This window comes from Oncorhynchus mykiss, chromosome 28, assembly GCF_057628025.1.
Source record: "Oncorhynchus mykiss isolate SJ-2025 chromosome 28, ASM5762802v1, whole genome shotgun sequence".
Taxonomy (NCBI): domain Eukaryota; kingdom Metazoa; phylum Chordata; class Actinopteri; order Salmoniformes; family Salmonidae; genus Oncorhynchus; species Oncorhynchus mykiss.
In genome coordinates, this window is record NC_143049.1 from 27015909 (window position 1) to 27028319 (window position 12411).

The window sequence follows — 12411 nt, forward strand, 5'->3', positions numbered from 1 at the left end:
ATCCTAGATCTATACTCACTGGTGTCCTGAAAGTCCACATCGTTGCCATTGAAAGCGTTCTTGAGGCGGTTGGTCATGATCTTGAGCTGCATTATCTGTTGTCGTATAGTCATGTCTGGCTTGGTGATGTCGATCTCTACCTCAGGGTTGTTGATCTGACTTGCCAGGCCGTCACCCATCACCTCTGGAAGGTACCTGGGAGACAAGGAGAGAGGATGACTGGGGAGAACTCAAATACACACACACTTACCCATGCATGATTCACACATGCAGAGGCACCCACACAAATATGTATGCATGCGAGCATAAACACACACATAGCATGCATGCACACACACAGACGTGGTTTGGGGGTCCTACCTGGCACGGGCCATGCCGTTCCAGCACTTGTCTGCTTGGGCCCTAGTGGCCACCCTGTCACTGCAGAGGGTGCTGGGTAACGAGACCCAGTAGGGCTGCATGTCCCTCAGCCTCCTTGACACATCAGACACCTGGGGGCGTTTTGCAATGGAAAACAAAAACAAGCATTTCTTTTTGGACCAGTTCAGGTAGTCCCTTCCTGTTTCAGTACCACTTCTTTCATTTGGTGGTTAATGAATACAACCTGTGTACTGGAAACTACTATCAAAAGCTATTCAATATCATGTTTGTTCAAGCATTCACGCTTTCTGTAAATAGCTTTTGTATGAGCAATAAACAATCAACAGTGTGTTAATATTTGGTAGATAATGGTTGTTTCCATTTCCTCACATTTCATATTCATCTGACTCATTGCATTCTTGACTGTAGCATTACACGTCTAAACAGAAACCGTATCATATATATATATATATATTAGAGAGAGAGAGAGAGAGAGAGAGAGAGAGAGAGAGAGAGAGAGAGAGGACAGTAAATACTGACCAGTTTCTCCAGCCTAGCCCCAGAGGTTGGGCTGTCCTCCACTGTAACCTTCCCCCTCCTCTTCACCTCCTCCAACCCAGTGCTGCTGGTTCCTCCCTCCCTTGGATTCCCACATGCCTGGAACACCTGAGAATAGAGAGAGGGGGAGTTAGCGGGAGGAAGTGACCAAATGATTCGGTTGACAGGCATTTATTTAGGAGCAAAAGCTACAACTCTTGAGACAATCTGTAAAATAATACCTTCATTTTGGTATTTTGTATTTTATTAGGATCACCATTAGCAGCTACTCTCCATGGGGTGTTTTGAGTCTTGAGGATTTCAAACGAAATCTCTTGCCCAATCGGATCAACAGCTACCACAAACAATATTTAACTTTATTTGACACATAATTCGTAAACAACCGGTGTAGACGAACAGTGAAATGCTTACTTACGGACCCTTCCCAACAATGCAGAGGGCCTCCAGAGAGGCGCACTGGTCTAAGGCACTGCGCCTATAGGCTGTCCCTATAGGCCGTCCCTATAGGCTGTCTCATCGTCGTCAGTGATCAGGCCTACCACTGTCGTGTCGTCAGTAAACTTAATGATGGTGTTGGAGTCGTGTGGAGCCACGCAGTCATTGGTGAACAGGGAGTACAGGAGGGGACTAAGCACGCACCCCTGAGGAGCCCCCGTGTTGAGGGTCAGCATGGTGGATGTGTTGTTGCCTAACCTCACCACCTGGAGATGGCCCAGGGTCCTTAACTTAATATTGAGCTTTCAGGCACAATGGTGTTGAATTCTGAGCTGTAGTCAATGAACGGCATTCTCACATAGGTGTTCCTCTTGGCCAGGTGGGAGAGGACAGTGTGGACTGCAATAGAGATTGCGTAATCTGTGGATCTGTTGGGTCAGTATGCAAATTGGAGTGGGTCTATTGGAGTGGGTCTGGGATGATGGTGTTAATGTAAGCATGACAAGCCTTTCAAAGCATTTCATGGCTACAGATGTGAGTGCTACGGGGTGATTAATTTAGACAGGTTAACTTGGTGTTCTTAGGCACAGGGATTATGCTGGTCTGCTTGAAACATGTAGGTTTTACAGACTGGGTCAGTGAAGAGTAGGTATCCTGGTAATCCGTCTGGCCCTGCGGCCTTGTGAATGTTAACGTGTTTAAAGGTATTACTCACATCGGCTACGGAGAGCGAGGGTAGAAGGCATTTAGCTCATCTGGTTGCTTGTGTCACTGGGCAGCTGGCTGACTGGGTTTCCCTTTGTAATTCATGACAGCTTGCATGCCCTATCACATCCGAAAACTACCTTGCATTGTAATAAAACTTTGCCCAATAAACTCGTACTTTCCTGTACTGTAAATTGATCATTTACTACTGTATATAATCCCTATTGAGAGGGTTAAACCTCAACTTCCATTCTTAATAGATACAGTGCCTTGCGAAAGTATTCAGCCCCCTTGAACTTTGCGACCTTTTGCCACATTTCAGGCTTCAAACATAAAGATATAAAACTGTATTTTTTTATGAAGAATCAACAACAAGTGGGACACAATCATGAAGTGGAACGACATTTATTGGATATTTCAAACTTTTTTAACAAATCAAAAACTGAAAAATTGGGCGTGCAAAATTATTCAGCCCCCTTAAGTTAATACTTTGTAGCGCCACCTTTTGCTGCGATTACAGCTGTAAGTCGCTTGGGGTATGTCTCTCAGTTTTGCACATCGAGAGACTGAAATTTTTTCCCATTCCTCCTTGCAAAACAGCTCAAGCTCAGTGAGGTTGGATGGAGAGCATTTGTGAACAGCAGTTTTCAGTTCTTTCCACAGATTCTCGATTGGATTCAGGTCTGGACTTTGACTTGGCCATTCTAACACCTGGATATGTTTATTTTTGAACCATTCCATTGTAGATTTTGCTTTATGTTTTGGATCATTGTCTTGTTGGAAGACAAATCTCCGTCCCAGTCTCAGGTCTTTTGCAGACTCCATCAGGTTTTCTTCCAGAATGGTCCTGTATTTGGCTCCATCCATCTTCCCATCAATTTTAACCATCTTCCCTGTCCCTGCTGAAGAAAAGCAGGCCCAAACCATGATGCTGCCACCACCATGTTTGACAGTGGGGATGGTGTGTTCAGCTGTGTTGCTTTTACGCCAAACATAACGTTTTGCATTGTTGCCAAAAAGTTCCATTTTGGTTTCATCTGACCAGAGCACCTTCTTCCACATGTTTGGTGTGTCTCCCAGGTGGCTTGTGGCAAACTTTAAACAACACTTTTTATGGATATCTTTAAGAAATGGCTTTCTTCTTGCCACTCTTCCATAAAGGCCAGATTTGTGCAATATACGACTGATTGTTGTCCTATGGACAGAGTCTCCCGCCTCAGCTGTAGATCTCTGCAGTTCATCCAGAGTGATCATGGGCCTCTTGGCTGCATCTCTGATCAGTCTTCTCCTTGTATGAGCTGAAAGTTTAGAGGGACGGCCAGGTCTTGGTAGATTTGCAGTGGTCTGATACTCCTTCCATTTCAATATTATCGCTTGCACAGTGCTCCTTGGGATGTTTAAAGCTTGGGAAATATTTTTGTATCCAAATCCGGCTTTAAACTTCTTCACAACAGTATCTCGGACCTGCCTGGTGTGTTCCTTGTTCTTCATGATGCTCTCTGCGCTTTTAACGGACCTCTGAGACTATCACAGTGCAGGTGCATTTATACGGAGACTTGATTACACACAGGTGGATTGTTTTTATCATCATTAGTCATTTAGGTCAACATTGGATCATTCAGAGATCCTCACTGAACTTCTGGAGAGAGTTTGCTGCACTGAAAGTAAAGGGGCTGAATCATTTTGCACGCCCAATTTTTCAGTTTTTGATTTGTTAAAAAAGTTTGAAATATCCAATAAATGTCGTTCCACTTCATGATTGTGTCCCACTTGTTGTTGATTCTTCACAAAAAAATACAGTTTTATATCTTTATGTTTGAAGCCTGAAATGTGGCAAAAGGCCGCAAAGTTCAAGGGGGGCGAATACTTTCGCAAGGCACTGTAACTTTAAACTCAGTACTTACTGTATGCATTGGTAAAGCCATAAGTCACATGCTCCATTTGAAGTAGTTTGGTGAGCCACCTTATACATGACGAAACAATATGGCATTGTGTGTGCTCTCCTTGACATGTCACATGACACACAACACTTAGTTTGCACTACTTACAACGCCAGAGGACTCAGATATTACATACAGTGCCTTCGGGAAAGTATTCAGACCCCTTGACTTTTTCCAAATTCTGTTACTTTATAGCCTTATTTTTTTATTTAACCTTTATTTAACTAGGCAAGTCAGTTAAGAACAAATTCTTATTTCAAATGACGGCCTAGGAACAGTGGGTTAACTGCCTTCTTCAGGGGCAGAACGACAGATTTTTACCTTGTCAGCTCGGGGATTCGATCTAGCAACCTTTCGGTTACTGGCCCTAACCACTAGGCTACTTGCGTCCCCAATTCTAAAATGGATTAAATAAATAAAAATCCTCCGAAATTTACACACAATACCCCATAATGACAAAGTAAAAAAAGGTTTTTAGAAATGTTTGCAAATGTATTCAAAATAAAAAACAGAATCACCTTATGTAAGGTGTAAGTATTCAGACCATTTGCTATGAGACTCTAAATTGAGCTCAGGTGCATCCTGTTTCCATTGATCATCTTTGAGATGTTTCTACAACTTGATTGGAGTCCACCTGTGGTAAATTCAATTGAACATGATTTGGAAAGGCTCACAACTGTCTATAAAAGGTCCCACAGTTGACAGCGCATGAGGTCAAAGGAATTGTCCATAGAGCTCCGAGACAAGAGGGTCTGAATACTTTCTGAATGCACTGTAGATAACATATAGTAATTAAATATTCTAGTATCATTTCAATGCCAAGAACACAAATGTCCCATGCTCCTTCAAGCATACCCTTTACCTAGATGTAATGTATGAGACAAAGACACTATAATCTTGTTTAACCTGTTCTGGATAGCTCTGAGGTGTTGTAACTATCTACCTCTCCTGCATGAATACCTTTTCTACAAAACAAGTAAACACACACACACACACACACCTGTTACACACACACACCTGTTACACACACACACCTGTTACACACAAACACACACCGCATGTTTCCCACTAACGCCCAATCCACCTGTGTGTAATCAAGTCTCCGTATAAATGCACCTGCACTGTGATAGTCTCAGAGGTCCGTTAAAAGCGCAGAGAGCATCATGAAGAACAAGGAACACACCAGGCAGGTCCGAGATACTGTTGTGAAGAAGTTTAAAGCCGGATTTGGATACAAAAATATTTCCCAAGCTTTAAACATCCCAAGGAGCACTGTGCAAGCGATAATATTGAAATGGAAGGAGTATCAGACCACTGCAAATCTACCAAGACCTGGCCGTCCCTCTAAACTTTCAGCTCATACAAGGAGAAGACTGATCAGAGATGCAGCCAAGAGGCCCATGATCACTCTGGATGAACTGCAGAGATCTACAGCTGAGGCGGGAGACTCTGTCCATAGGACAACAATCAGTCGTATATTGCACAAATCTGGCCTTTATGGAAGAGTGGCAAGAAGAAAGCCATTTCTTAAAGATATCCATAAAAAGTGTTGTTTAAAGTTTGCCACAAGCCACCTGGGAGACACACCAAACATGTGGAAGAAGGTGCTCTGGTCAGATGAATCCAAAATGGAACTTTTTGGCAACAATGCAAAACGTTATGTTTGGCGTAAAAGCAACACAGCTGAACACACCATCCCCACTGTCAAACATGGTGGTGGCAGCATCATGGTTTGGGCCTTCTTCAGAAGGGACAGGGAAGATGGTTAAAATTGATGGGAAGATGGATGGAGCCAAATACAGGACCATTCTGGAAGAAAACCTGATAGAGTCTGCAAAAGACCTGAGACTGGGACGGAGATTTGTCTTCCAACAAGGCAATGATCCAAAACATAAAGCAAAATCTACAATGGAATGGTTCAAAAATGAACATATCCAGGTGTTAGAATGGCCAAGTCAAAGTCCAGACCTGAATCCAATCGAGAATCTGTGGAAAGAACTGAAAACTGCTGTTCACAAATGCTCTCCATCCAACCTCACGGAGCTCGAGCTGTTTTGCAAGGAGGAATGGGAAAAAATTTCAGTCTCTCGATGTGCAAAACTGATAGAGACATACCCCAAGCGACTTACAGCTGTAATCGCAGCAAAAGGTGGCGCTACAAAGTATTAACTTAAGGGGGCTGAATAATTTTGCACGCCCAATTTTTCAGTTTTTGATTTGTTAAAAAAGTTTGAAATATCCAATAAATGTCGTTCCACTTCATGATTGTGTCCCACTTGTTGTTGATTCTTCACAAAAAAATACAGTTTTATATCTTTATGTTTGAAGCCTGAAATGTGGCAAAAGGTCGCAAAGTTCAAGGGGGCCGAATACTTTCGCAAGGCACTGTACAAATAAAACACAGTAAACCTATACAGTGGTAGCAGTAGAAGCGAAAGATCAACTGTCTGTTCATCTGCTCCATTCTCCTGTAGATTGTTCTATATTATAAACCTGCCCTCCCTTTCGGATGCATAGAGCAAAAAGGCGAACTTCAATGAGAGATGCACATCGTGATTTGTCAGATGGTAAAGCTTCTTCGGGAAGAAGAACCATGGCCAGACAAGGTGGAGAGGAATTTATTCTGCAATGGTTATGAAAATATGTATTATGTTTATATTGTTTATTTGAGACATTTGAAATTACAGTTCAGATGTACAGTATCCTAAAAAACGTAAACAGAAAAGGTGAACCGTCTGTTCTACCACAGAGCAAAATACTTGAATACAATATAGTTGATCTACAATATTTACTACTTTAAAGTGGGTCCAGTTAAATAAGAGATTGGATGTTGTTGACCTATAAGATGAAGTATCTTATAGGTCAACAACATCCAAGAGTATGAAACCATCACAGTCAGAAAATATTAGGAATGTATTCTGCAATTATCATGGAAATTAAATAGGAAATAGATGCCTATTTCTAACTATTTTAGAATGCAAAGATGAAAAAATGTATCTTCGCTCTTCTCACTAACAGCAAATGATTGCATCTTGTTATTCTATTTACCTATTTTTTTTTGGAGGGGGGGGGGGGATAAGCATGTCATCCTATCCCCCATTTGCACAAAATACTAGGCTACATGCCTGCTTGCAATGCAATACTTCAAGCACTATAGACTGTGTGCATGCATGGCTTAAGGTTTACGGGAAGCTAAGCACATTCCCACGTCAAGTTCAGTTTTTAGAAATGACAACATTTGCGTGAGAACTGGCACATTTTGGGGTATATCTTGTACATATGCACAATTTACAAATGGCCCCTGGAATGTGGAACGTTATAACATTAAACCAGTACAGGGATCAACATCAGGTTATGAATATGTGTTATGAGCCCTGATCAACACTGTGTCAGTGATCGGTAAGAATACTTGGATGTGTGAACTGGCGGTAGCATATCTGTATGTGTGTGTGTGTGTGTGTGTGTGTGTGTGTGTGTGTGTGTGTGTGTGTGTGTGTGTGTGTGTGTGTGTGCGCGTGCGTGCGGCACATGTGTTTGCGTGCATGGGTAAGTATGTGTGTGTGTGCTGACTGCTGTTCTGACCTTGTTGTTAAACGTGTCTATGTTGTCCATCATGGTGGTGATAGCCTCTGAGATGTGTGTGGGGAGAGAGAGGAGCACCACATCCACACTGGACACACCCTCAAACCTGTTAGAGACCTGCAGCATGGCATCTGCAGAGAGAGGGGGGGATGCAATATTTTAAATGGGAATAGATGCTTATACAGTACCTTCAGAAAGTATTCACACCCCTTGACTTATTTCACATTTTGTGCCTGAATTCAAAATGGATTAAATGTATTATTTTTTTCTCACCCATCAACCCACAATATCCCATGATGACAAAGTGAAAACATGAGAATTGTTTTTATATTGAAAATGAACATAATTATTACATAAGCATTAAGTATTAACCCCGCTATGAGTCTTTCAAGGGTAAGTCTCGGAGAGATTCGCACCCCTGGATTGTACAATATTTGCACATTATTCTTCAAGCTCTGTCAAGTTGGTTGTTGCTAGACAGCCATTTTCAAGTCTTGCCATAGATTTTCAAGCCGATTTAAATCAAAACTGTATCTTGGCCACTCAGGAACTTGGTAAGCAACTCCAGTATATATTTGCCTTGTGTTTTAGGTTATTCTCCTTCTGAAAGGTGAATTTGTCTCCCAGTGTCTTTATCTATAGCTCTATCCTAAAATACTCCCTAGTCCTTGCCAATCACAAACATACCCATAACATGATGCAGCCACCACCATGCTTGACAATATGAAGAGTGCTTCTCAGTGATGTGTTGTATTGTATTTTCCCCAAACATAACACTTTGTATTCAGGACATAAAGTGAATTTCTTTGAGTGGTTTCCTTCTTCTAAGGCATCTGAGTTAGGAAGGACACCTGTATCTTTGCAGTGACTGGGTGTATTGATTCACCATCCAAAGTGTAATTAATAACTTCACAATGCTTAAAGTGACATTCAATGTCTGCTCCCCCCCCCGCCCCCCATCTACCAATAGGTGCCCTTCTTTGGAAAACCTCCCTGGTCTTTGTGTTTGAATCTGTGTTTGAAATTCACTGCACAACTGAGGGAACTTATGTGTGGGGTACAGAGATGAGTGAGGTAGTCATTCAAAAATCATGTTAAACACAAATATTGTCCATGCAACGTATTATGTGACCTGTAAGCACATGTTGACTTCTGAACTTATTTATGCCACAGCCAAGGGATTGGATATTTATTGACTTAAGACATTTCTGCTTTTCATTTTTTATGAATAAAAAAAATTAATCTAAAAACATAATTTCATATTGACATTATGGGGTACTGTGTGTAGGCCAATGACACAAAATTTCACAGTGACACATTCAATTCAGGCTGTAACACAACAAAATGTGGAAAAAGTCAAAGGGTGTGAATACTTTCTGAAGGCACCGTAGGAATTAAAATTAAATTAGTGTGCAAATGTGTGCGTGTGAAATTAGGGTGTGTGTGTGTATGTGTCTCACCAGCCAAGTTCCTCCACTCTGTGTCCAGGTCGGCCTGGTTAGCGAGGCAGCCCTTCAGTACGTTGGCACAGTAGTTGGCACAGGGCCTGGCAGTGGCCACTCCACGGCAGTGGGGACAGTAGGTCATCTTCATGATGGCACGCATGCACTCTGGGCTCAGGGGTACCTGGGAGAGGAGATACAACAATATTATAGAGATACTATATGAGCCACATTACAATTCCCACCAAGTGGCTTAATCCTATTGGTGCGATGCGTAGGGTGCCTTTCACACAGCGACCTGGGTTCACATTCCTGCCCCTCCATTTACTTCAATATCATATATCATAAATATATACAGTCAGGTCCAAAATTATTGGCCTCGCTTGATAAAGATGAGCAAAAAGGACGGTATAAAATAAATACACTGAACAAAAATATAAATGCAACTTGTAAAGAGTTGGTCCCTTGGTTCATGAGCTGAAATAAAAGATCCCAGAAATGTTCCATTCACAAAAACGTATTTCTCTCAAATGTTGTGCACAAATTTGTTTACAACCCTGTTAGTGGGCATTTGTCCTTTGCCAAGATAATCCATCCACCTGACAGGTGAGGCATATCAAGAATCTAATTAAACAGCATGATCTTTACAAAGTGAAGAGGGAGCGTGCATGTTGACTGCAGGAATGTCCACCAGAGCTGTTGCCAGAGAATTGTATTTTAATTTATCTACTATAAGCCGCCTCCAACATCGTTTTAGAGAATGTGGCAGTACGTACATCCGGCCTCACAACCACAGACCACGTATAACCACGCCATCCCAGGATCTCCACATCAGGCTTCTTCACCTGTGGGATGGTCTGAGACGAGCCACTCGGACAGCTGATGAAACTGTGGATTTGCACAACCGAAGAATTTCTGCACAAACTGTCAGGGAAGCTCATCCGTGTGCTCGTCGTCCTATCCAGTGTCATGACCTGACTGCAGTTCGGCATCGTAACCGACTTTAATGGGCAAATGCTCACCTTCGATGGCCACTGGCACGCTGGTTAAGTGTGCTCTTCATGGATGAATCCGTGGCGTCATGTGGGCGAGCAGTTTGCAACGTTGTGAACAGAATGTCCCATGGCGGTGGTGGGGTTATGGTATGGGCTGGCATAAGTTACGGACAACGAACACAATTGCATTTTATCAATGGGAATTTGAATGCACAGAGATACCTTGAAGAGATCTTGAAGCCCTATGTCATGCCATTCATCCACCGCCATCACCTCATGTTTCAGCATGATAATTCACGGCCCTATGTCGCAAGGATCTGTACACAATTCCTTGAAGCTGAAAAAGTCTTGCCTGCATACTCACAAAACATGTCACCCATTGAGCATGTGTGTGATGCTCTGGATCGATGTGTACGACGGCGTGTTCCAGTTCTCACCAATATCCAGCAACTTCACACAGCCATTGAAGAGGAGTGGGACAACATTCCACAGGCCACAATTCATAACCTAATCAACTCTATGCGAAGAAGATGTGTCATGCTGCATGAGGCAAATGTTGGTCACACCAGACATTGACAGGTTTGCTCACCCATGCCCCTACTTTTTTTTAGGTATCTGTGACCAACAGATGTATATCTGTATTCTCAGAAATGTGAAATCCATAGATTAGGGCCTAATGAATTTATTTCAATTAACTGATTTCCTTATATGAACTGTAACTCATTAAAATCTTTGAAAACGTTTATATTTTTGCTAAAACAATTGAACATGATATAATTGTATACTAATACAATTGGCTCAGAGAAAGGGTGGTGGAGTCAGCCCAACTCATCACCGGGGGCAGACTGCCTGCCCTCCAGGACACCTACAGCACCCAGCATCACAAGAAGGCCAAGAAGATCATCAAGGACCTCAGCCACCCGAGCCACAGCCTTTTCACCCCGCTATCATCCAGAAGGCAAGGTCAGTACAGGCGCATCAAAGCTGGGACCGAGAAACTGAAAAACAGCTTTGAGGCCAGCAGACTGTTAAATAGCCATCATTAGCAGGCCTCCACCCAGTACCCTGCTCTGAACTTAGTCACTGTCACTAGCCGGCTACCACCCGGTTACTCATCCCTGCACCTTAGAGGCTGCTGCCCTATGTACATAGACATGGGACATTGATCACTTTAGTAATGGAACATGGTTCATTTTAATAATGTTTACATACTGCTTTACCCATATACTGTATATTTATATTGATACTCCGGACTCCAACATTGCTACTCCTAATATTTCTATATTTCTTCATTCCATTCTTTTACTTTAGATTTGTGTGTATTGTTGTATATTGTTAGATATTACTGCACTGTTGGAGTTAGGAACACAAGTATTTCACTATACCCGTAACAACATCTGCTAAACATGTGTATGTGACATACAATTTAATGTGATATATTTTGTCTGCGTTTATGGACTGCCCTCTTCAATGAACACCAGAGGTTTTCAAAGGGGTTCAGGTCCAGAGACTGAGATGGCCATTGCCAAATTAGGATTTTTTGGGGTCAATTAACCATTTCTTTGTGTATTTTGATGTGTGGTTGGCCTTATTGTCTTGCTGGAAGATTCACTTGTGGCCAAGTGACAGCCTTCTGGCAGAGGCAATCAGGTTATGGCCAAAAGTTTCCTGCAAAGTGCATGATGCCATTGACCTCAACAAGGGCCCAGGTTCAGTGGAAGGAGAATAGCCCTGTAACATCAGATATCCACCACCATTATTTACAGTAGGTATGAGGTACTTTTCTGCATATGCTTCCGTTTTGTGATGTGAAACCCACCATTGCTGTGTGTGGCCAAAGAGCTTAAGATCCTTTGAATGTGTGAGTTTCCTTGGTGGTGGGCGAACAAACAAGACACACAGAATACAGCGGGAGGTCACTTCCCATGGCCATTCTTTTACGCTAGCGCCGCGCTGTTAGCTTTTTTTCTGCCCGGTTACCGTGGAAACCAATCGTCTAAAAGAATTTGCTTTGTGTGCACGACAAGGTCCATGACACCGCCGTCTGCTCTTTCCTCCGATCCACCCATCCTTCTTCTCCTTTTCCTTCTCTCTCACTCTATCCCACTGGGCTGTTCCCACAGGAAATGGCCTTGGTCCGTTAAAACTGGAACTGGGTTATACCAGTACGCCCTGCTCGCAAGAGACCCCCTGCTCCGCATACGAAACTACAGTGTGTGTGTGTGACTGAGTGAGTGAGTGAGTGAGTGAGTGAGTGAGAAGAGAGAGAAGAGAGAGAGAGAAGAGAAAGAGAAAGAGAAAGAGAACGAGAGAAAGAGAGAGAAAGAGAAAGAGAGAGAGAGGGAGAGAGAGAGGGCTCAGCTTGGTATACAAAACTCCTTTAAACCAAACTGG

General features: G+C 42.7%; 1 protein-coding gene across 2 annotated transcripts in view; it reads right to left on the reverse strand.

Moving 5' to 3' along the window:
- LOC110508193 (glypican-1) overlaps window positions 1–12411 on the reverse strand; it is a 144835-nt gene that overhangs the window by 13144 nt on the left and 119280 nt on the right. The window contains exons 1-6 of one of the 2 annotated variants that reach the window (XM_090224846.1): window positions 11837–12396; window positions 9041–9206; window positions 7581–7711; window positions 901–1026; window positions 361–491; window positions 20–195 (exon numbers count right to left, since the gene is read on the reverse strand). In XM_090224846.1, the coding sequence (XP_090080972.1) occupies window positions 20–195; window positions 361–491; window positions 901–1026; window positions 7581–7711; window positions 9041–9206; window positions 11837–11839 (733 nt within the window). In that variant the 5' untranslated portion in view covers window positions 11840–12396. Of the gene's footprint in view, window positions 1–19; window positions 196–360; window positions 492–900; window positions 1027–7580; window positions 7712–9040; window positions 9207–11836; window positions 12397–12411 lie in introns of those variants that run through there. The other variant, XM_036965987.2, reaches the window with a different exon arrangement.